General features: G+C 35.3%; 1 protein-coding gene across 1 annotated transcript in view; it reads left to right on the plus strand.

Moving 5' to 3' along the window:
- TTC6 (tetratricopeptide repeat domain 6) overlaps window positions 1–26856 on the plus strand; it is a 219694-nt gene that overhangs the window by 138692 nt on the left and 54146 nt on the right. The window contains exons 8-14 of the mRNA XM_059915675.1: window positions 1810–1902; window positions 4007–4081; window positions 17412–17785; window positions 19532–19994; window positions 20301–20430; window positions 21270–21442; window positions 23146–23282. Coding sequence (XP_059771658.1) covers window positions 1810–1902; window positions 4007–4081; window positions 17412–17785; window positions 19532–19994; window positions 20301–20430; window positions 21270–21442; window positions 23146–23282 — 1445 coding nt within the window. The remainder of the gene's footprint in view (window positions 1–1809; window positions 1903–4006; window positions 4082–17411; window positions 17786–19531; window positions 19995–20300; window positions 20431–21269; window positions 21443–23145; window positions 23283–26856) is intronic.

The raw sequence follows: 26856 nt of genomic DNA on the forward strand, positions 1-26856 counted from the left end.
GTGGGCAGGACTGCATCTGGTGGTGCGTTTTAGGGTTTCTGTTACCTTATTATGATTTTAGGCAACCTTTATGCTAATGAGTGGGGTTGTGTTCCTGTCTTGCTAGTTGTTTGGCCTAGGGGATCCAACACTTTAGCTTGCTGATGCTACAGTGCTGGAGACAGTTGAGTGGAGCTGGGTCTTAGCGTTGAGATGGAGATCTCTGGGAGAGCTTTTGCCATTTGATATTATGTGGAGCTGGGAGGTCTCTGGTGGAGCAATGTCCTGAACTCAGCTCTCCCACCTCAGAGGCACAGGCCTGACACCTGGCTGGAGCACCAAGATCCTGACAGCCACCCGGGTTTTGAGAAGTCTGAGGTCTTCTGCCAGTGTTCAGTAGGTGTTCTGTAGTAGTTGTTCCACATGTAGATGTATTTCTGATGTATTTGTGGGGAGGAAGGTGATCTCCACGTCTTACTCCTTCGCCATCTTGAAGGTCTCCTTCCACATTCTCTTTTTAAAAAGCAATCATTGATTGTTAGTAGGTTCTGCTTTTCTGATATCTATAAAGTGCAGTGTTAAAATTTTTGTCCTTGTTACTGTTAAAAGTATTGTTTTAAGTATGTAATAGCTGCTATTCCATCATATTTGAATATTTTGTGCAAGCATATGATAAAATAGTTCCAAAATCTCTTGTGTGTCACATAGTTTGTCTTTGAAGAATAATGATGAAAGTGACCAGGTATCTTTCTGCAATGTCCAGTAATTCTCTTACCTTACATTGTGCTATAACTACTTTCCATAAATACAACAGAGAGGATGAACAAAAATTCAATGTTGGTGATTCCTAAATTACCCATAGCCTTCTGCATATCTGTTCCATTTTCAGTGATAACTGCGTGATACTCTTTTTAAAAATTTATTCATTTTTTTTTTTGGCTGCACTGGGTCTTTGTCGCGGCATGCAGGCTCTGTGGCACGCGGGCTTCTCTAGTTGCAGCGCACGGGCTTAGTTGCGGTATGTGAGATCTTAGTTCTCCCACCAGGGATTGAACCCAGGCCCCCTGCATTGGGAGCGCCGAGTCTTAACACATGGATCGCCAGGGAGGTCCCTACGTGATACTTTTAAAAGTTGATTTTCTATTCAATAAATATTTAAAATTTTTGAAATGTTAGTTGAGACCTAAAAATTTCAGCAAACAAAGCAGTAGAAGGATTTTATTCATCAAGTATCCATCGGGCTATGAAACTTAGGTCTTGTAGTTGTTTCTATATATCCAAATCTCTGATTACAAGATAGAGAAGTAGCACATTTAATAATAATCATAATTATTGCAGCAAGTCACCCTTACAACAATAAATATTTATATAATTTAATTGACTGAGTTAAAAGTATAAAGCATTTAAGGCAATTTTCATTCCAATTAATATTTAGAATGCTTACTTGTATTTGTCAGTGAATAGTTGCATATTTACAATAACTCCAAATGATATGTTTTGTTCATAATACTGATGTTGATATACTAAAGAGATTCAATGCCAACCTATGAGGTCACAGGATCATTGATTTCTCCTAAGACCAGGGATGTCAGAAATAATGTAGAAGTATCTATTTGGCTAAAGTCCAATGCCAAAGCCAAACTGTGGGTTTTGGCCAAATACTTAGTCTGCAGCCAGACTTTGATGCATCTCTGGTGTTTTCTAGAATTCTACCTTTCCTGTATATTGCTCTTTTGGTAATAATGTTATACTATGAAGCAACAGTAATCATAGGCTTTTAAAAGTATTCCACTATATAGCTTAAAACTGTTATCTTTTTTTTAATCACAGAGTGTGCAAGCAAGCAGAATTTTATTTGAGAAATTTACATCTGAAAGCAAGGAAAGTGTCATTACTTTAAATCAGTGTAGGAGAAGTTCTAGGGTAAGTATAATTTTTATTCTAAATTATTGGTTGGTGGCTTTATGTGACTACAGTTCAGATATTATTTCTAGCGATTTCAGAAATAATTTCTTGATGCTTCCTCATTCTGGGAAATGCCTCAGAATATTCACTAGTGTCTTTGCAGAGGACCTGTTTCCTCTTTCAAATCTGTGATCTTTATGACACTCAGAAGATGTTATTTACTAATCAATAGCAGGATATCTGCTGTGAGTTTTCCTAAAATTCCTAAAATGTCTGGGTTTGCACTCATTTAGCACTGCTTGCCCAGGTCTTAAATGATCAAAGGAACATGTTTATGAATCTTTTGACCAAATGCAGGGAGGGATTTGTTTATGGCTATGAAACAGAGTAAAACTGAATTCTCTAAATGGTGATTGGACTCATGCCCATGACGTTATTATCCCTTCAGTGTATCTAAATAAACTAATTAATAAACACAATTGGGGAGAAAAGAGATAGTGATTGAGGGAAGAAGAAAGGTATGAAATTTATATTAGTGGTTTAATAAATATCTTGAACTTTATGAGGGACAAACAAGAAAGGGTTTTATTTTTCTTTCCTTAAGGCCTTCAGCCCTTACTCCCCTTGGTGATATCCTGGGATGCTGAGTGTCACATAGTAGAGAGCCTTATTGACCTAGGACAAATCAAATCCCCATTCTGGTCAGTTACAGTAGGTTTAATATGTGTCTGTGCCTCCTTCCATATTCCCCATACAGTCAGGTAATACTTTTTTTTTGAGTAATATTTCTATTTAATATAGATCACTTTTGCTGTTTTTAACATATATCACTATTGCTTATTAAATATTTGTCCTCATATATGTTTTATCTTTTTATTTTTCATTAGTCTGAGTGATATGGAGGTCATATCATTCTTGTTTTATCCACAGCACCTAGAACAGTGACCATCACTTAAAAACATAATTGAACCAACAAATGACACTTTCTAGTTTGGAATGCATAGACTACTCTGGTAGCATTACTTATACCTACCTGTCAGATATTACTGTTTTTAACGGTTTCTAATCCATCCTCCCTATTGTCCCCTGCAATGTTCCTAAAACACAGGTGTAATTACAACACTCAATCTGAACAAACTGAATAACTCCACCTATCAAAGTCAGAGTGCTTAACTAAGCCTCATAACCTGGCCTTGACTATATTTACTATCTTACCTCCCATTATGCTTCTGCTTCCATGTAACCCCCAGGTACCCTGTACTCTGCCTGCACCAGAGTCCTAGGGGACTAAAATCCCAGCACTTTGACACTTCTCTGTGCTTGTTTAGGCTATTCCGTTGGCCTGGGATGTTCTCAACCCCTTCTCAGTTCATGGAAATGTCACTACCTTTTACAGGCCAGCCCTAATGCTACCTCTTCAAGCTGGTCAATCCAGGTTCCTTTCCATTCTGAATTGACCTCCACCTCTCCTGTGCTCTCTTTACACCTGATTCATGCTATCTTTACAGTCATTGTTACAGTTGCTTTGGATTATAATTACTTCTTTATGTCTGTTTCCACCATCATACATGAAATATGTCATTTTTTTTGGTACTTTCTACTCTATTTGGTATGTTAGTACTTCACAACTCTTTTAGTATAATAGTTCTCATAGTGAGTAATAATATTTGTGTGGCCTTACGGGGTAAAAGGTTGAGGTTGCTCACGATTTAGAGGAGACTGTTCAGTAGCCACTGAAAAGTAGGAGGAACAGTAGCCGCTCCAGGTCCCACTAGCGCAGCCCCAGGGCTAAGAGGATTAATGGCCCAGCATATCTATGGCACATTTACACACACCTGGGCTACTTTCTGGAAACTTTAGTGTTTGTTATATATGTTGAATTAAAAAAATAAGATAGCTTCCATTATTATACACTTTTCAAAATTAATTGATGGATTTTAAGCTCTGCTCCCATCTGTGAAGTCAGTGATTTCAAAATCAGTAAGAACCTGTATTTTCATTAGTGTTTCTGCATTTCATTGATTTACTTAAACAGTTATTATTAGCCAATTGTCATATGATATTTTAGTTTACCAAATAGTGTCTAGAGTCAGTGTATATTTGTCATCTGATTATTTCACAGTTTTTTTTCCTAAGAAAATCTGCCTCATTTGAAAATATGCAAAAATGTTTCAGCATGCAATCTCCACAATTAAAGGTATGATAATTTTTCAGTTTTTGTTATTCAAAAGAAATGTTTACATCTCTAGTAATAATCACCACCTATGCTTTTTGTTGGTTTTCCTGAAATAGTGTGATCACTTGATTCATCCAGAGTTGACTGAAATTTTGGATTCAACTGTGTATTTGGTAGCCCCTGTAAGATTGTTGTTCATAGTACCAATTGAAGATTTTCAACATCTCTTGGAAGTGTCTCATATTCATACTTTGGCTTTACTTGGTATATTATAAATCAAGTCACTTATAATATTGATCTACACTTGCATTGGGCTCACAGTGTTAATGCATTTTCATGGACTCTATTCCAGTTTGGTCTTGAGCTACACAATCTCCTGATAAGAGGGAAGATGAGACAGATACTATCCTTGTTTTATATATGAAAAAGCAAAGGTCAGAAAGTGATAAGTGACAGAGCTAGTACTTAAACCCACACCTTCTCTTACCAAACGCAATGGACTTTGCTCTGCAACAAGAATCCATAAGCGTTTTTTTTTTTTTAACATCTTTATTGGAGTATAATTGCTTTACAATGGTGTGTTAGTTTCTGCTTTATAACAAAGTGAATCAGTTATACATATACATATGTTCCCATATCTCTTCTCTCTTGCATCTCCCTCCCTCCCACCCTCCCTATCCCACCCCTCTAGGTGATCACAAAGCACCGAGCTGATCTCCCTGTGCTATGCGGCTGCTTCCCACTAGCTATCTATTTTACGTTTGGTAGTGTATATATGTCCATGCCACTCTCTCACTTTGTCACAGCTTACCCTTCCCCCTCCCCATATCCTCAAGTCCATTCTCTAGTAAGTCTGTGTCTTTATTCCCGTCTTACCACTAGGTTCTTCATGGCCTTTTTTTTTTTTTCCCTTAGATTCCATATATATGTGTTAGCATACTGTATTTGTTTTTCTCTTTCTGACTTACTTCAATCTGTATGACAGACTCTAATTCCATCCACCTCACTACAAATAACTCAATTTCGTTTCTTTTTATGGCTGAGTAATATTCCATTGTATATATGTGCCACATCTTCTTTATCCATTCATCCGATGATGGACACTTAGGTTGCTTCCATGTCCTGGCTATTGTAAATAGAGCTGCAATGAACATTTTGGTACATGACTCTTTTTGAATTATGGTTTTCTCAGGGTATATGCCCAGTAGTGGGATTGCTGGGTCATATGGTGGTTCTATTTTTAGTTTTTTGAGGAACCTCCATACTGTTCTCCATAGTGGCTGTATCAATTTACATTCCCACCAACAGTGCAAGAGGGTTCCCTTTTCTCCACACCCTCTCCAGTATTTATTGTTTCTAGATTTTTTGATGATGGCCATTCTGACTGGTGTGAGATGATATCTCATTGTAGTTTTGATCTGCATTTCTCTAATGATTAATGATGTTGAGCATTCTTTCATGTGTTTGTTGGCAATCTTTTTGAGTGCTGATCTTACGTTTAGTGGCATTGGCAAATAGCTCCCAGCTTTTGTTTTTCTCTCTGAAATCTGACACTCAGCTTCCTTGATTCTCCATGTTACTTGCTTCTAACTTGCTTTTAACCTGCTTAACTTTAACCTGCTTCCTATTTCATTTCTGACATTCTTCTTTCTTACCAACTTTTTGATTGTTCTGTTTTGTATCCCTGTACACTGACACCATCCTTAAGATTTTTCTATTGACATATAATTAATATATAACATTATATTAGTTTCAGGTGTACCACATAATTATTTGATACCTGTGTATATTGTGAAATGATCATCACAGTAAGTCTAGTTAACATCTGTCATCCCACATATTTACACCTTTTTTCTTGTGCTGAGAACTTCTAAGAGCTACTTTCTTAACAACTTTCAAATATACAATACAGTATTTTAACTGTAATCACCATGCTGTACATTAAATCATCCCCAGGACTTATTTATTTTATGACTAAAAGTTTGTACCTTTTGACCACCACACCCAGTTTGCCCATCTCCTACTTCCTGCCTCTGGCAACCATGAATCTGTTCTCTGTATCTATGAGGGTTTTGTTTGTTTGTTTGTTTTGTTTTTAGATTCTACATATAAGTGAGCTCATACAGTATTTCTCTTTCTCTGTCTGACTTATTTCACTTAGCAGAATGTCCTCAAGGTCCATCCATGTCATTGCCAGTGGCAGGATTTCCTTCTTTTTTATGGCTGAATGACATTCTTTTGTGTGTGTATATCTATATCTGTATCTATATCACATTTTCTTTATTCATTCATCTGTTGATAGGTAGATTGTTTCCATATCTTGGCTATCGTGAATGATGTGGCTATGAAAATGGGAGTGTGGATATCTCTTCAAGATCCTGATTTCATTTCCTTTGGATATATACCCAGAAGTGGGATTGCTGGATCATATGGTAGTTCTATTTTTAATTTTTTGAAGAGTCTCCATGCTGTTTCCATAGTGGCTGTACCAATTTACATTTCCCTCAACAGTGTACAAGGGTTCCAACACTTGAACTCACACTTCCAACACAGCCTCACCAACATTTGATGTCTCTTGTCTTTTTGATAATAGCTATTCTAACAGGTGTGAGATGATATCTCACTGTGATTTTTATTTGCATTTCCCTGATAATTAGTGACATTGAGCAACTTTTCATGAGCCAGTTGGCCATTTGCATGTCTTCTTGGGAAAAATCTCTACTGAGTTTCTTTGCCCATTTTTAAATTGGATTGTTTGTTTTTCTTGCTATCGAGTTGGAAGAGTTTCTTACATATTTTGGAATTAACTCCTTATGAGATAGATGGTTTGTAAATATTTTCTCCCATTTCATAGGTCGCCTTTTCATTCTGCAGATTGTTTATTTTGCTGTGCAGAGGCTTTTAAGTTTGATGTAGTCCCAGTTGTTTACTTTTGCTTTTGTTGCTTGTGCTTTTGGTGTCATATCCAAAAAATCATCACCAACACCAACATCAAGGAACTTTTCCCTGTGATTTCTTCTAGTTTTACAGTTTCAGGTCTTACATTTAAGTTTTTAATTCATTTTGAGTTAATTTGTGTGTGTAGTGTAAGATAGGAGTCCAATTTCATTCTTTAGCATGTGAATATTCAATTTTCCCGGGACAGTTTATTGAAGAACCTATACTTTCACCATTGAGTACTGTTGGCTCCCTTGTCGAATATTAGTTGACTATATATGCATGGGATAATTTATGAGATCCTGATTCTGTTCCATTGGTTTCTGTGTCTGTTTTTATGCCAGCACCATACTGCTTTGATTACTATAGCTTTGTAATAAAGTTTGAAATTAGGAATTCTTATGCTTCCAATTTTTTTCTTCTTTCTCAGAATTCCTTTGATTATTTGGGATCTTTTGTGGCTCCATATGAATTTTAAGATTGTTTTTTCTATTTTTGTGAAATATGCTATTGGAATTTTGATAGGTATTGTATTGACTCTATAGATGCTTTGAGTGGTATGGATATTCAAAAATACTAATTCTGATTCACGAATGTGAGATATCTTTTTATTATATTTATTTGTGTCTTCAACTTCTTTCATCAATGTATTGTAATTTTTAGTGTACAAATTCTTCACCTCCTTGGTTAAATTTATTCCTAAGTATTTTATTATTTTTGATACTATTGTAAATGAGATTACTTTATTTCTTTTTCAAATAATTCATTGTTAGTAAATAGAAATACAACTGATTTTTGTATGTTGATATTGTATCCTGCAACTTACTGAATTCATTGATTAGTTCTAACAGTTTTTTCGTGGAGTCTCTAGAGTTTTCTCTATATATGATCCTATGATCTGCATACAGAGACAATTTTACTTCTTCCTTTCAGATTTGGATGGCTTTTCCCCTTCTTCTGTCCTACTTGCTTTGGCTAGGACTTCCAGTACTATGTTGAATAAAAGTGGCAAGAGTGAGCACTGTTGTTCCTGATTTTAGTGGGAAAGCTTTCAACCTTTCACTATTGAGTGTGAAGTTAGCTGTGAGTTTGTCATTTATGACCTTTATTATGTTGAGGTATGTCCCCTCTATAGCCACTTTGTTGAGAGTTTTTATCATGAAAGGATGTTGAACCTTGTGAAATGATTTTTATATGTTTATTGAGTTGATCATATGATCTTTATGCTTCATTCTATTAATGTGATGTATCACATCTATTGATTTGTGTATGTTGAATGATCCTTGCATCCAAGGGATAAATCTTATGTGATCATGTAGTATGATCTGTTTAATGTGCTGTTGAATTTGTTGCTAGTATTTTCTTGAGAATTTTTGCATCTATATTCATGGAATATTAGTTATAAAAAGAAGGAAATCTTGCCTTTTGTGACAACATGCATGGACCATGGGACATTATGATAAATGAGAGAGAAAGGGAGACTGGGTTTAAGATGGCAGCATAGGAAGACCCTGAACTGACCTCCTTCCATGACACAACAAATTTGAAGCTATATATGGAATAATTTTCCTCCAAAAAGGACCTGAGAACTAGATGAAGAGTGCTTCTACAACAAGGATAAAAGAGATGCATCTGGGTAAGTAGGAGAGCAGAGACATGATCTCACCTGAGACCCCACCCCAGGAATGGTGACCCACAATCAGGAGGGATCCCAAAACTTTCCCTCAAGGAATGAAGGGAGTGAGCCCACATCAGGAACCCCCACCCTTGTGTCCAGCAATGGAAAGGTGAGCCCCCAAAATGTCTGGTTTTGAAAATCAGTGAGGATTGAGTCCAGGAGAACCACTGAACTTTAGGGAATGGAGAACCTGCTCTTAAAGGGCTCCTGCACAGATCCATTTGCCCTGAGATTCAGCACAAAAGCAATAGTTTGAAAAACGCCTAGATCATAAGTGAGGGATGCCCACTTACTGATCTTAAAGCAGCTGCTGGAGAGGCAGGAACCTGTTGGGACTTTCTCTGGGAACAGAAGTGCTGGTGGGCACCATTTAAAAATCTCATTCTAACTTACTGATGAAGGAGTTGCTGGGTGCCATTTTTTGTGTTCTCCCTATAATCTGCTAGCGCCAGTGGGCATGCTCCACCCACCCCACGCTGAAACCAGGCCAGGTGAGTGCCCTGAGTACCTGCCAACACACACACTGTACATCAGCCATGTTGGAACCGGGTTGGGTGAGTGCACCAAACCCTGTACACCCTATGACACAACTGTGTTGCAGTCAGGCAGGGCAAGTGCCCCAAGTTCCCCCCACCCTGTGCCACAGCAGCCATGCCACAACTGTGCTGGGTGAGCAAGAGCACCAAGCCTTGCTCTCTCTGTGTAGCAGCTGTGGCCTTGCTACAGCCAGCAGGTGCACACAGCCCACACAAGGAGCGCCCCTTGAATACCTGACTCTGGTGGCCAGGGGAAATTGTGCTTCTGGGTCCCACAGATCATTTTCTACTCAAGACCACTCCTTCAAGACTTGGAGAGGTGCTGTTTTGCCTAATCCATATAGAAAAACACAAAGAGTCAGGCAAAAGCAGAGAGAAGAATATGTTCCAAAAGAGTTCAAAGTAATGGTCAAAAGATGTTCACCAAATTTGGGAGAAGAATGGATGAACACAGTGAAAACAGCAAAGAGATAGAAAATATAAGAAAGTACCAAACTGAACTGAAAAATATACTTGAAGGGTTCAATAGCAAACTGGATGAAGGAGAAGAATGAATCAGCAAGTTGCAAGAAAAAGCAACAGAAATCACTCAGACAGGGCAGCAAAATGAAGAAAGAATTTTAAAAAGTGAAGATACCCATACAGTACTTGTCTTTCTCTATCTGACTTATCTCACTTAGCATAATGTGCTCAAGGTCTATCCATGTTGTCACAAATGGCAGGATATCCTCTTTTCTCATGGCTGAGTGGTGTTTCATTGTGTATACATACCACATCGTTTTTATCCATTCATCCTCTGATGGGCATTTGGGTTGTTTCCATACCTTGGCTGTTGCGAATACTGCAATAAACGTGGAAGTGCATTTAAAAAAAAAAAAGTGAACATACCTTAAGGAATATCTGGTACAACATCAGGCAGAATAACATTCACATTATAGGGGGTCCCAGAAGGAGAAGAGAGAGAGATGGGGCCAGAAAAATTATTTGAAGAAATAATGGCTGAAAATTTTCCTAATCTGGAAAAGGACATCCAGGTCCAGGAAACCCAGAGAGTTCCAAATAATATGAACCCAAAGAGAAACACACTAAGACACATGAAAAAAGATAAGAATAAAGAGAGAATCTTAAAAGCAGCAAGAGAAAAGCAAGTTATTACATACAAGGGAAATCCCATAAGGCTACGAGCAGATTTTTCAGCAGAAACTTTAAAAGCCAGAAGAGAGTGGCATGATATAAAAACGTGCTGAAAGGGAAAAATCTCCAGCCAAGAATTCTCCACCTGTAAGGTTATTATTCAGAATTGAAGGAGAAATTAAGAGTTTTACAGATAAGCAAAAGCTAAAGGAGTTTACAACGACATCAGCCTTCTATGAAATATTAAAGGGACTTCTGTAAGCTGAAAAGAAAAGCCACTAAATTAATAAAAAGAAAACATATAAAAGTAAAAATCTCACTAGAACAGGTAAATATATAGTAAAGGTAGTGGATCAGTAACTTATAAAGCAAGTATGAAAGTTAAAAGACAAAAGTAGTAAAATTAAGTAAAATTACAATAATTAGTTAAGGAAAGCATAAAATAAAAGATGTAAAAGGTGTCATAAAAATATAAATGTGGGGGGGAGGAGTAAAAATGTAAAGCTTTAGGATGTGTTCAAAGTTGTTATCAAGTTAAAAGAAGATTGCTATATACATAGAATGTTATGTTGAGCCTCATGGTAACCACAAAGAAAAAACTTGTAAACGCACAAAAGAAAATGAGAAAGGAATCTAAAGCTAACACTAAAGAAAGCCAGCAAACCATAAGGGAACAGAGGAAAAAAAGAAGAAAGGAACAGAGAAGAACTACAAAAACATCCATAAAACAATTAAAATGGCAATAAATGCATACCTATCAATTATTACTTTAAATGTAAATGGACTAAGTTCACCAATCAAAAGATATAGAGTGGCTGAATGGATTAAAAAAAAAAACAAGACTCATCTATATGCTGCCTACAAGAGACACATTTTATTTTATTTTATATTATTTTTAATTAATTAATTTATTTATTTATTTTTGGCTGTGTTGGGTCTTCGTTTCTGTGCAAGGGCTTTCTCTAGTTGCGGCAAGTGGGGGCCACTCTTCATCGCGGTGCGCGGGCCTCTCACTATTGCGGCCTCTCTTGTGGAACACAGGCTCCAGACGCGCAGGCTCAGTAGTTGTGGCTCACGGGCCCAGTTGCTCCGCGGCATGTGGGATCTTCCCAGACCAGGGCTCGAACCCATGTCCCCTGCATTGGCAGGCAGATTCTCAACCACTGCGCCACCAGGGAAGCCCAAGAGACTCATTTTAGAAGTAAGGACACACACAGACTGAATGTGAAGGGATGGAAAAAGATATTTCATGCAAATGGAAATGAGAAGAAAGCTGGTATAGCTATACTCATATCAGACAAAATAGCCTTTAAAACAAAGACTGTAATAAAAGACAAAGAAGGGCACTACATAATGATAAAAGGGTCAATCCAAAAAGAAGATATAGCGTTTACAAATATATATGCACCCAATATAGGAGCATCAAAATATATAAAACAACTATTAATGGACTTAAAGGGAGAAACTGAAAACAATACAATAAGGAGGGAACTTTAACAGCCCACTTAACAGTAATGGATAGATTATCCAGACAGAAAACCAATAAGGAAACATTGGTCTTAAATGACACATTAAACCAGATAGACTTAATAGATTTATAAAGAATATTCCATCCAAAAGCAGTAAAATACACATTCTTCTCAAGTGCATATGGAACATTTTGCAGGATAGATCACGTGTTAGGTCACAAAACAAGTCTCAACTTTCATGAAGATTGAAATCCTACCAAACATTATTTCTGACCACAAAGGTGTGAAACTAGAAATCAATTACAAGAAAAAAACAGGAAAACCATAAAAATGTGGAGATTAAACAACATGCTACTAGACAACCAATGGGTCATGGAAGAAATCAAAGGAGAAATTAAAAAAACACTTAGGGACAAATGAAAACAGAAGTACGGCATAGCAAAATCTATGGTATTCGGCAAAAGGGGTTCTAAGAGGGACTTTTGTAGCACTACAGTCCTGCCACAAGAAACAAGAAAAATCTCAATCTAACTTTACATCTAAAGGAACTAGAAAGAGAAGAAAAAAATGAAGCTGAAAGTTGGTAGAAGGAAGGAAAAAATAAAGATCAGAGTGGAAATAAATCGAGACTAAAAAGACAATAGGAAAGATCAGTGAAACTTAGCTGGTTCCTTGAGAAGATAAGCAGAATTGACAAGCCTTTAGCTAGACTACCCAAGAAAAAAAGAGAGAGACTTTAAATAAATAAAATAAGAAATGAAAGAGAAGTTACAACTGATACCACAGAAATGCAAAGGATCATAAGAGAATACTATGAACAATTATATGCCAACAAAGTGTACAACCCAGAAGAGAGACAAATTTCTAGAAACATACAATCTACCAAGGCTGAATCATGAAGAAATAGAAAACCTGAATAGACTGATTACTAATAAAGAGATTGAATTGGTAATCAAAAACCTCCCTCACTGGTGAATTTTTCCAAACATTCAAAGAAGATTTAATACCTATCCTTCTCAAACTCTTACAAAAAAATTGAGAAGAGGAGGGAAACCTTCCAAACACATTGTATAAGGCCAGCATTCCCCTGATACCAAAACCAGACAAGGGCACCACAAAAAAAGAAAGAAAGAAAGAAATTACAGACCAATTGTTTTTTGAACATAGACACACATATCCTCAACAAAATATTAGCAAACTGAATTCAACAGTACATTAAAAGGATCATACACCACGATCAAATGGGTTTTATCCTAGGAATGCAAGGATGGTTCAACACCCACAAATCAATCAACATGATGCATCTCATTAATAAAATAAAGGCTAAAAATCATATGATCATCTCAATAGATGCAGAAAAAGCATTTGACAGAATTCAACATCCATTTATGAAAAAAACTCTCAACAAAGCAGGTATAGAGGGAACATACCTCAATATAAAAAAGTCATATGACAAACCCAAAACTAACATCATACTCAGTGGTGAAAAGCTGAAAGCTTTTTGCCTAAGATCAGAAAGAAGACAAGGATGCTCAATCTTGTTACTTCTGTTCAACGTAATACGGAAGTCTTAGCCACAGCAATTAGGCAAGAAAAAGAAACAAAAGACATCCATGTTGGAAAGGAAGAAGAAAATCTGTCATTATTTGCAGATGATATGATATTTTATATATAGAAAACTCTAAAGATACCACCAAAAAACTATTAGAACTAATAACTGAAATCAGTAGTCACAGGATACAAAATCAATATACAGAAATCTGTGGTGTTTCTATGAACTAATAATGAAGTATCAGAGAGAGAAATTAAGAAAACAACCCCATTTACAATTGCATCAAAAAGAATTAAAATAGCTAGGAATAAATTTGACCCAGGAAATGAAAGACTTGTACACTGAAAACTATAAGACACTGATGAAAAAAACTGATGAAGACACAAGTAAATGGAAAGATATTCTGTGCTCATGGAATGGAAGAATTAATATTGTTCAAACGTCCATACTACCCAAAGCAATGTACAGATTCAGTGTAATCATTATCGAAATTCCAATGACATTTTGCACAGAACTAGAGCAGATAATTCCAAAATTTTGTATAGAACCACAAAAGATCCTGAATAGGCAAAATAATCTTGAGAAAGAAGAACAAAACTGGAGGTATCACACTCCCTGATTTCAACCTATACTACAAAATTATAGTAATCATATAGTATAGGCACAGACACACAGATCAATGGAACAGAATTGAGAGCCCAGAAATAAATCTACACATATATGGCCAATTAATTTACAACAGAGGAGTCAAGAACACACAATGAAGTAAGGACAGTCTCTTCAATTAAGTGGTATTTGGAAAACTGGACAACCACATGCAAAAGAAGGAAACTAGACCACTGTCTTATACCATACACAGAAAACTAAAAATGGGTTAAAGACTTGAATGTAAAACCTGAAACCATAAACTCTAGGAGAGGGCATGGATGGTAATATCATTGACATTTGTCTTAGCAATGTTTTTATGGCTCTGATTCTGAAGGCAAGGGAAACAGAAGCAAATATAAACAAATGGAACTACTGAAACTATAAAGCTTCTGCACAGTGAAGGACACCATGATCAAAACAAAAAGGTAACCTGTTGAATGGGAGAAAATTATATATCTGATAAGGGGTTAATATCCAAAATATATAAAGAATTCATACAACTCAACAACACAAAAACAACATGATTAAAAATGGGCAGAGGATCTTAATAGACATTTTTCCAAAGAAGATATACAGGTAGCCCAACAGGCACATGAAAAGATGTTCAACATCACTAATTACTAGGGAAATGCAAATCAAAACCAGTGAGCTATTACCTCACACCTGTTAGAATGGCTATTATCCAGAAGGCAAGAAGTAACAAGTATTGGAGAGGATGTGGAGAAAAGGGAACCCTCTTACACTGTTAGTGAGATTGTAAATTTGTGCAGCCACTATGGAAAACAGTATGGAGGTTCCTCAAAAAATTAAGAATAGAATTATCATGTGATCTGGGTATTCCACTTCTGGGTGTTTACCCAAAGAATATGAAAACACTAATTGGAAAAGATATATGCACTCCTATGTTCATTGCAGCATTATTTACAATTGCTGAAATATGGAAACAACCTAAGTGTGCATCCATGGATGAATGAATAAAGAAGATGTGGTGTATATATATACATATATATATATATATAGTGATTATATATATATGTGTATATATACACATATATATGTGTGTGTGTGTGTGTGTTATACATATACATGCACACACACAATGGACTACTACTCATCCATAAAAAGAATGAAATCTTGTCACTTGTGACAACGTGGATGGACTTTGAGGGTATTATTCTAGGTGAAATAAGTCAGAAGGAAAAAGACAAATGTCATATGATTTCACTCGTGTGTGGAATTTAAAATGAAACAAAACCAAAATAAATAAACAAACAAATCAAAACCAAAAGAAACTCATAGATACAGAGAACAGATTGTTGGTTACCAGAGGAGAAGGGGGCTTGAGGGGTGAGGAAAAGGGGTGAAGGGGGTCAGCTTTATGGTGATGGACGGTAGACTTTGGGGGTGGTCAGTTTGTAGTATATACAGATGTTGAATGAGAGTGTTGTACACCTGAAACTTACATAATAAAAAGTATAATGATAAATACTGTTCTTACTTATATGTGGAATCTAAAAAGCAGAACTTACAGAAACATAGAGTAGAATTGTGGTTGCAAGGGCTGGGGCAGGAGAAGAGGAATGGGGAGATGTTTGTCAATGGGTATAAACCTTCATTTATAAGATAAATTCTGGGGCTCTAATGTACAGCATGGTGACTATAATTAACAATACTATATTATATACTTGAAAGTTGTTAAAAGAGTATATCTTAAATGTTATCACCACACAAAAACAATTATATGAGGGGATTGAGGTGTTAACTAACCTTATCGTGGTAATCATTTCACAGTATATATGTTTATCATATCATTACACAGCATACCTTAAGCTTATATATGTTATATGTCAATAATATCTCAGTAAAGCTGGAAAACAAACAAAAAACCCAAACCTACCTGGTAGTTCTGCTTTATAGTTATAGATTCTGTCAGTAATTCCTTCTCAAGTGTTCTACAGAGCTGCATAATTCATAGCTAGTCAGCAAGCGGGTAATATGAAAATCTTACATTCTACTTTTTTTCAGGCATGTTCTACTTTTTCTTGGTACATACATATGTGTTTACTTTTCTTGATATATACATATACATACACATACATCTATTCTATAGTCTGTATTTCTCTATTCTCGATTCTAATTACACATTGAGTTGAATACAATTTCTTGAGATGGGGGAAGTATATATAGTAAGTCACAGAGAGGGTCAATATCCCTATTGCACTTTAGTACATCTTAAAGTATATAACCAGCTTGTATGGAATTGTTATATTTGGAATTTGGGCCTATATTCACTATAAAGAAAAATATTTCTGTAACAAATTATTATTTACTAGGAAAATTAAATGCAGTTAATTTAGTGACAATAGCTCAAAAGGCAAGAAATGCTGTATCAAAGGATTGGAACTGATCTCTCTTTTATTAATAATGAGTGTTGTTAGAGTTTCAAGTTACTAATGCATAATTATTGTAAATTATTAATGTATTATATTAATATTATTATTAAAAATTAAGTTGGTTCTCTAATGATTAGATAAAATGAATATGAGGCTGAAATTCTGTTATTTAAGCCTGTAAATATTGAATTGAAAATAATTGAATACTATGTATAGAAATTCAATATTGTTAGGGTGCTTTTGAAAATAGACTTACAAATTATTTATTTATTTATTTACTTTTGGCTGCGTTGGGTCTTCAATGCTGTGCACGGGCTTTCTCTAGTTGCAGTGAGTGGGGGCTACTCTTCGTTGTGGTACACGGGCTTCTTATTGCGGTGGCTTCTCTTGTTGTGGAGCACAGGCTGTAGGCACACGGGCTTCAGTAGTTGTGGCACATGGGCTCAGTAGTTGTGGCTCGCGGGCTCTAGAGCACAGGCTCAGTAATTGTGGCACACGGGCTTAGTTGCTCCATGGCATGTGGGATCTTCCCGGACCAGGGATTGAACCCATGTCCCCTGCATTGGCAGGCGGATTCTTAACCACTGTGCCACCAGGGAAGTCCCGCAAATTGATTTTATAAGGTAAGGCATTTTAATAATTTTTGCCCATTCTACCACTTTTTTTTGCATTAAACTAAAAGTAGAGCAAATACTTTATTTGGATATGTAAAGAGCATTCATTTCTAATTAAGAATATATAAAATCACAATTAATTCATATCTACTTTATGGTGTTACTTTTATGTAGCTATTGCAATGTCATGTGACCAAATTATTGCACTTTGCTTTAACTAACCCACTGTTAACTTATATGCTCACTTTTGAAAAACATCAAGAATAGATTTAAATTTTTTCAATAGTGACCAAATTACATTAATAGCAATTGTAACTGAATTAATTTTAAATGTACAGCAACTAAATTGATTTTATATTTTTTCTGTTTCTTTATCTCCTTATAAATAAGAGAGTAAAATCTGCAGTTGAGTTGAAGAAGGAGGAGACCATAACTCCATTAGAGATTAAGGATGACATGCAATGCAATATGAAAGAGGTGATGTTTCAAAAAACAAAGGAGTTGGAGCATTGGATGGCTGAGCAAAATGAAACTGAGGAACCTGTCTCTGTGAAAGAAAATATAGATACTATCTTAGACAACATGCAGGGCAGATACAGTTCGAGAGACCTGTCTCTCCCTCTCATTGAAACATCTAGACAAGCTGGCATTACTTACGTTGTTTATCCCAAGAAAAAGAAGATGAAACTGAAGAAAGGATTGAGACTCAGTAAACTTACACTTGTGTATGATGAGTTATCCAAGCCTCCAAAAACTCTTAAAAGGTCTTGTTTAATCAACAATTGTTATAGTTACATTAGAAATAAGAAATGTATTGTGGTTTGGGCCTTAATTTTATAATTCACTCATTGAAGGATCCTTTTGTGTGTGTATTTCCTGGGCCCATCTCTGGTACCAATTAATTTATCAGTCAGGATCCCACGAGTAAACAGCACTCTCAATTTAGAATAATTCTAGGAAGGTATAACAAGGGCAATTTACAAAGATGTCAGGGCATAGGGAAACCACAAATGATAGAGTAGTATCCTGGGACTAGAAATAATAGAGCCAATCTCTACCCCTAAGTATGAGAGGACAAAAAGAGGGAGTGATTACTAGAACCTGGAAGAAAGAAATTGTATGGAAAGGATTTCCTTGAAATAAGTAGTGAACTTTGGTCAAAGATCATGGCCAGTGTGAGGCAACCCTTCAGGAGGGGACCAGAGGAATAAATACTTTGACTTCACTCTTTACCTTTTCAGGGCTCCTAATTGGACATATTTGATTAGAAGACAGCAAGGGATCCTATGTCTGTAGTCTGTACAGACTAGTACTCCAGGGCAAAGAGCAAGGTAGAGAAGGATAGAGATAAATGTGCAGGTGGAAACGAAACCTATTTGGCACAGATGGTCCTTCTAAGGTGACATTTGACCAGAAATAGTAATTGGGAAGGAGTCAGCCACTCAGAAGGACTGGAAAATGCAGTACCCTTGAGGCTTGCTCTGTGCCTGGAACAGTGGGAGGCGAGAAAGTAGTGTTATTAGAGATACTTGCTGGGGTCTTATCATGTAGAGTCTTGTAGACTGTGGTGAAAAGTTTGATTTGTATTCTAGGTACTAGAGAAAACTCTTGGAGGGAGTGACATGATCTGATTTACATTTGTTTAAAAAAAATCATGCTAGCTGCCATGTGGAGAATGGATGAGACCAAGAGGAGAAGTAGGGAACTAAGAAGTTATTGTACTCTAGACAGAAGAGATGATGGTGGCTTGCACTAGAGTGTGGAGAGGAGTGGGGAGTGTCACAGAGTAAGGAAAGGGAAGGGTACTGATTTTTCTCACTTTTATTCTCCTACTTTTAGCACGGGTCTTTCTCATAGTACACACTCAGTAAATATTAATGGAATGATGGGGTGTGATTTTTTTTTTTTCTTCTGATAGAATGTGTTTATTCTATCTTGTGTGGCTAGTACAGCACTGGCATGCATAAATTCTACTGAATGAAAACTGTGTGGGAAATGGAGAGTTTGAGGAGGATAATCCTAGAAACATACCATTTGAAAGCTTACTACATGTCATCTAATTTGATAGCCTACTAAGTTTGGGATGGAGTCTGGGATTTTTTTTGTTAACCTGTTGTGGAGTCAAATCTTTCCTTCTTCCTCAAGTTCATGTCCTTGTGAACCATTTAGATGTCATTTCCTTTCTCACATCAAGTTTTAACTCCTCATTTCTCCATTGTATTTCCTCTGGTTGGTGGTAGGGGTGTAAATTAAGCCTGAAGGGAGCACTGACCCTTTATTTCAGTTCTCTACAAAGGCTGCATCTTTAATAACAGTCTTCTGCTTTCATAAACTCACAGAGATTCTTCATATGATCTCAATGAATGAACAGGAGGACTTGGTTTGCATAAAAGTACCATGTAATTTTATTTTGATAACAGAGAAATAGTAATTTTGTCTGTGGCTGAGTTGATTTATTCATTATAAAAATTATATTTCTGTAATTTAAAAATCACTCTTTTGAACACTAGATCAGAGTCTCATGGAATCCTTCCTGGACAGAAGAAATTTTTGCTCAAAGTTCCACTATATGAACGTCTATTACGATGTCCCAGTCTACCTTTGTGTTTAAATTTTGACAAATTTGCCCAAAGTAAAGGAAGAATTCCAGAAAATAGTGGTCCTCAAACATGGGCTCTTGACTTGTTCTCTAAGCCTAAAAAAAAGAAGACAACCCCAAGAGAGACAGTTGTTAAAATATCTGTTCATGAAGACTTGTCTAAAAGAGTGAAAAAAACACCGAAAATAGAATTGAGTGATTCTTTGGAGTCTGGTCTTCCTCCAGCGGTCATTAGACATTATGAATCCGAAGTGGAGATCTTGACTGAAGAAATAAATAGTAAGAAGAAATATCCTGCATTTTTATATTGTAGGCGTGGAGCTCTTTATAGGAAACTGGGAAAGTTCCAGAGTGCCATGAATGATCTACAGGAAGTAAGTTTTTATTTAATCAAAATAATAATATTAACAATTTATCCTTGCTTATAACTATATATTAACTTTTACTAGAATTTTGAACAATGAATATTTGTATTATACATATGGGATTGTGAAATTATGATTATTGGCATTTTCAAATAATTAACATTAAAAACACTTGATTTTGTCTGTCAGATTGGGAGGCATCATTTTATACTATACACATACAAAGCCATTGGGATCAATAATGTTTGAAAATTTATTTGATGGGATATCTTCCCTTAAATCAATTTAAATTGAATTTATACATTTATTTTCTAGGCTATACTCTTGGAGCCATTGTTTCTCAATGCCTATTGGCACCGACATTTCATTTATCTTTTCCAAGGCAGAATTAATGAAGCTTTGGATGACTTGAATTATATAAATAAATATAATAAAAATAATGCAGGTGGGTTGTCTGTGCAGTTATATTACTTAGATCTTTACCTAAGCTTTGGTCATTTAGCGGTATAAAGATACATAATTCAAGACATATACATCTTCACAAATGGTTGTGACTTCCTAAGTTAAATTTACTCTTGATATTGTATATTTAGGACTGTTTGTGATCCTATTATTTTAAAAATACTTATCATGGTTTGAAATGTTAATGTCCTTGGTATACATTACAATAAATTGGTTCCTTACTGCTCATCCTGTAAGAGGAATATGAACTTACAATTTTTAGTTATAGAAATGATTTACAAATTTAGTCTGAATTAGAGTTATAGTGTTCTTAAGACTTCACATTTACATTTGTGTTTACGTACCATTCTCTAACCAACTTGAATGACTAGATGTGGAACTTTTGGGGAATGAGAAAATGTCATATTCATCTTTGTATCTCCAGCACCCACAACATACCCCTAGAATATAACATGAGCTTAATAAATGTTTTTTTAAATCTATGCTGATCTCTGCTAAAAGTCCATAAGATTTTGTACCATCAAAATATAACTTTTTACTATGAACGTTAAAGGATTATGAAACATTTCAGATATACAAAAAAGAAAAGTTAATTTTTGTTATTTCATATTGAAATTGAAAACACTTTTAACCATAAGTATTTATCCAGGCTTTGAGAACAAATTTTGCATTGTTGAAATAAAAAACAAATCTTAAGTTAAATGGCAAAGAAAGTATAATAGAGATACATTATTCTAAGACTACATTTTTGGAGGGTGAAGGATTCATCTTTAAAAATTTAGGACTGTAACACTAAATTTTACCTTTTTCAATTTTCTCTAGAGGCATATTTTTCAAGGGCAGAAATTTTCAGAGGAAAAGAAGACAGTACTTTGGCAATTCTAAATTATACTCAAGCAATTAAGTGCAAGCCCATGGATGCTGATATGTATTTCAGGAGGGGTGAGATGTACGAAATAGAAAACAAAGTACTGGCCATTGATGACTTTTCTAAAGTAAGCTGTATCACATATAATTCTGCCATTTATGTATTTTAGAGCATGATATGCTCATCCTAATATTACAGCAAATTGTTGAAATTCTTTCATATGTTATACAATCAAAATTAGTTTATTTTAGATTAGGCCCTAGAACATTCGTTACTGGGATTGATATTAACAGTATGTCAATGATTTTTTTGAATGGATGGATTTACATCAGAGTCAGGTGTGGGAGCATTGAGGCAAGAGGCAACTTTGAGGGGGACTTGACTTTTCCAGCTCTCTTCTCTTGGACTATGAAGCAGTGAATAAAGAAACCTTTGAAGATTGCTTCTTTCTTTGAAACAATGGAGAAAATCATTTTCTGCTTCTTAACTCTTGAGACGTAGCTGATTCTCTTCTGCAGCAAACCTATCTGCTTTAAAAGAAAGCTGTGCTCACTGGCTCATTAATTAATTAATTCATTCATTTACTCACAAATATTTATTGACTAAGGCACTGTGTAGTGTAATGTAGTGGATAAATCTTGATGAATAAAACAGACATGTTTCATGCTTACATGGAGCCTATAGTTTAAAGGACAGATATTAAAGAAATAAATATATACACTAATATGTAATTACAAATTGTGATGAATGCTATGATGGAAATAAAGATGATGGGAGGCAATTTATGTTTGGTTGGGGGATATCAGAGAATTCCCTTGAGGAAGTGAATTTTAGCTGAACTGTATTTTGAGGCTAGAGTCAGGCAGATATTCCACTGATTGCGGCAGAATTGTAACCATGAACTCCTGACTTTAAATTCTTAGTTCTTAGTACAATTGAGAACTTAGATGTTATTTAAATAATTTAGCTTTTCATGTTCCCAACTGCGCTGTTTCTTAATCTATGATGGTTAGCCACATACTTGACTTTCTTTTGCTTCAAGAGAATATTATAAGTTTTGGTAACTTCTTGTCTAGAAGTGACCACAAATCTCTTTTGAAGATATTAAAATTATTAAAAATATCTTTTCTGATCATTTCCTTTATCTAGCACCAATAGTTTAAAGATCGACTAATGCAGCAACTTGAGGTCAAACAAACTTCAAAATCTTTAGAGTTTTTTTTCCCCTGTTTTAAAAATACTTCATAATCTTTGTGCTTCATTTTTCTCCCCACTATCAATAGGCAAGAAACTTTACAGCTGAGTTTACAATGATTTAGTCTCGTTACTCTATTGCCTTGTATGTCAATGTGAAATGAATGAACCATGCCAATACCAATTCATTTCTTTTCACCATTTTAGGGACTAAATTAATCCATATTTAATTTCATTGAATCAGCCTTGATGTGATCTAATATATATCATCTTTAATTGGAATAAAATGCTATGATAGATCCAATATAACCCTACTCTAGCTGAACAATTACTTATGAGGTTTTATTAATAAAAATTTTAGTGGGCAGAAACCTTGGCTTCTTGTATTTGCTGGTTGTTTTTTTTTTTTTTTAATAAAACCTCCCCTTTCTAGAATTTGATGACAAATGGACTTCCTAAAGGCATGGTCTTCAAATGCAAATCTGAAAGTTCTGGCATCTTAGTTTGTTTTATGTAATCTGAAATTAAAAACATGGTTTTCAGTCCATTTAGTTTGCTATAGGATTACATACTTTTCTTGTTTATTTTTTCATTATGTGATATGTTTTTGTGCCTCCCCTCCACACCCCCGTGTAGTGTATCTTTTATGATCCCAGAAGAACAGATGCATTATTTAAACGTGGGATGTTCTACTATGAAAATGAAAACTGGATTGCAGCTGAAGAGGATTTTACAGCCTTGTTAAATATAGATCCCCAAAATTCTCAAGCAAGGTGAGAATTATTTTAGATATGGCTTTTGAATGTTTTTTTTTTTTTGAAATACATTCCCAGGAAAGAAAATTTCTTGAAATACATCAGACAGCCCTTTAAAAGTAGTGAATCGATTTTTAGTGCTACTAGTGAAGGAAAATCTTTACCTATACCCTAAGAGTGGTGGGTAGTTTAACTTAAATGGCATGAAATGATAATTTAGAATTGTTTCATTTGCATTTCCTGAATACTAGTTACATTATCGATTTTTGAAGTATTAACCTATATTTTGTTTCTTTGGATTTCTTTTCATATACTTTGTATTCATTCAGTACAGAGAACTGTTCATATAGATTTCTGTGCTATCTTATTGTAACTGGGATATTAAACTTTGCTCTTCCAACCTTATTGTGCATAATGCAATTTCCATTTTGTAGCTTTTCTTTTCATCTAAGTTTTGTTTTGAAGAGGCTTAAAATGTGTATGTAGCCATACCTATTCATCTCTTCACTCACAGTTTTTGTTTAATATTAGCATTTTTATAGAAAAATACAGCAGGCATCCAAAAAAAGTATACAAAGTACAAACATACAGCTTAATGACTTATCACAATGTAAATGCTCGTGTAACCATTATCAGGTCAAGAAACAACATTTCTAGCACCCCCTTGTGCCTTTGCCTTCCTGAGAAGGTAACCACTGTCCTGACTTGTATTTCTTTATAGTTTCAACACATAAGTATGTGTCCCTAAACATTCTTGGTTTAGTTTTGCCTTTTTTTTTTTGAACTTTATATAAAGAGAATCATAAAGTAGTTTTCTTTCAATTCTAACTTATTTCATTGAATATTATGTACTATTGCATGTGGCTGTAGTTTGCTCCTTTTAATTTTTGTATAGTATTCAGTTATATGAATATATTACAGTTTACTTATCCATTCTACTGTTGATGGACAGTTAAGTGTTTCTAATTTTTGATGATCACAAATACTGTTTCCTTCAACTTTCTTGTACATGACACACATATACTCATTTCCGTTGGATGCACAAGTAGGGGTAGAACATCTGGTACATAGGGTATGCAGTTGTTCAGCTGTAGGGCCAAACTAATTTTACAAACTGGTTGTACTACCAGCAATATATGCAGGCTACAGACCAGTACTGGCTACTATTATAACTTTCAAATTTTAGCCATCCTAGTGGGTATGTAGTATTATCTCATTTAGTTTGAATTTTCATTTTCTTCATTACTAACATGATTATTCATTTTCAAAATTTTCTTAACCATTTGGATTTTCTTTTTTGTCATTCATGACTTTTGGGTTGTTGGTCTTTTTTCTTATTGATTTGTATGAACTATTACGTATTCTTGATACGGGCCCTTTGTTGGTTATATTTGCAGCAAATTTTTTTCCTGCTCCGGATTGTCACTGCACTCCTTAAATAATTGTCTTCTGGTAAACAAAGTTTTAAAATGAAACATAGTCTGATTTAGTAACCTTTTTCTTTAAGGTTAGTGCTTTTTGTGTACTATAAGTAAGTTTTTCCTACTTTTGTGTCGTGTAGATATTCTCCTGTCTGATCTTCTAGAAGGTTTATTGTTTCGCTTTTAAAGTTAGATTTACAGTACACCTAGAATCAATTTTTGTATATGATGTGAAGTAGGGAAACAAATTTCACTTTTTCTACATGCATATTCAATTTTCCAAGCAATATTTAATAAAAAGACTGTGCCTTTACCATTGCTTTGCAGTGTTAGCTTTGTAGGAAATGAAGATCTATGTATGGGTGAATCTATTTCTCAGTCTCTTTTTCTATTTTGCGGGTTTTAAAAAAATCTATCTTTGCACCAATACTATGCTGCCTTAAATACTATAGTTTCATAGTAAGTCTTGAAATCCAGTAGAACAGTTCTTTTGATCTGTCAAAATTGTCAGAGCCTTCCTTGGCTTTTTTGCATTTCCAAACACATTGAGTTGGGTTAAACTATATGAAAATTGACTTCTTTATAGATCAAAATAGTAAAATTTCAAAATTTCATACGGTTTAACCTAACAGAATCAGCAGGTCAACTTCTGTGGCAATTCCTTTGTATTTTGATTGGGGTTGTAATGAATTTATAGAGCAGTAGGGGGAAATTGACATCCTAAGAATTTTGAGTCTTTTCATGTACGCATATGGTACATTCTGTTTCTTTAGGTCTTCATTCCTTTTGGTCAGTAATGTTTCATAGTTTGTGTAAAGAAGTCTTTTTCATATCTTTTTCGTTTTTTAAATTAATTAATTAATTAATTAAAAAAATCTTTATTGGAGTATAATTGCTTTACAATGGTGTGTTAGTTGCTTTATAACAAAGTGAATCAGCTATACATATACATAAATCCCCATATCTCCTCCCTCTTGCATCTCCCTCCCTCTCACCCTCCCTATCCCACCCTTCTAGGTGGTCACAAAGCACTGAGCTGATCTCCCTGTGCTATGTGGCTGCTTTCCATTAGCTATCGATTTTATACATGTCCATGCCACTCTCTCACTTTGTCCCAGCTTACCCTTCCCCTTCCCTGTGTCCTCAAGTCCATTCTCTAGTAGGTCTGCGTCTTTATTCCCATCCTGCCCCTAGGTTCTTCATAACCATTTTTTTTTTTTTTAGATTCCATATATATGTGTTAGCGTACGGTATTTGTTTTTCTCTTTCTGACTTACTTCACTCTGTATGACAGACTCTAGGTCCATCCACCTCACTACAAATAACTCCATTTCGTTTCTTTTTATGGCTGAGTAATATTCCATTGTATATGTGCCCCATCTTCTTTATCCATTCATCTGTCGATGGACACTTAGGTTGCTTCCATGTCCTGGCTATTGTAAATAGAGCTGCAGTGAACATTGTGGTACATGACTCTTTTTGAATTATGGTTTTCTCAAGGTATATGCCCAGTAGTGGGATTGCTGGGTCGTATTATAGTTCTATTTTTAGTTTTTTAAGGAACCTCCATACTATTCTCCATAGTGACTGTATCAATTTACATTCCAACCAACAGCGCAAGAGGGTTCCCTTTTCTCCACACCCTCTCCAGCATTTACTGTTTGTAGATTTTTTGATGATGGCCATTCTGACTGGTGTGACGTGATACTTCATTGTAGTTTTGAGTTGCATTTCTCTACTGATTAGTGATGTTGAGCATTCTTTCATGTGTTTGTTGGCAATCTATATATCTTCTTTGGAGAAATGTCTATTTAGGTCTGCTGCCCATAATTGGATTGGGTTGTTTGTTTTTTTGATATTGAGCTACATGAGTTGCTTGTATATTTTGGAGATTAATCCTTTGTCAGTTGCTTTGTTTGCAAATATTTTCTCCCATTCTGAGGGTTGTCTTTTCGTCTTGTTTCGGGTTTCCTTTGCTGTGCAAAAGCTTTAAGTTTAATTAAGTCCCATTTGTTTGTTTTTGTTTTAATTTCCATTTCTCTAAGAGGTGGGGCAAAAAGGATCTTGCTATGATTTATGTCATAGAGTGTTCTGCCTATGTTTTCCTCTAAGAGTTTTACAGTGTTTGGCCTTATATTTAGGTCTTTAATCCATTTTCAGTTTACTTTTGT

The sequence above is a fragment of the Balaenoptera ricei genome, chromosome 2 (assembly GCF_028023285.1).
Source record: "Balaenoptera ricei isolate mBalRic1 chromosome 2, mBalRic1.hap2, whole genome shotgun sequence".
Classification (NCBI taxonomy): domain Eukaryota; kingdom Metazoa; phylum Chordata; class Mammalia; order Artiodactyla; family Balaenopteridae; genus Balaenoptera; species Balaenoptera ricei.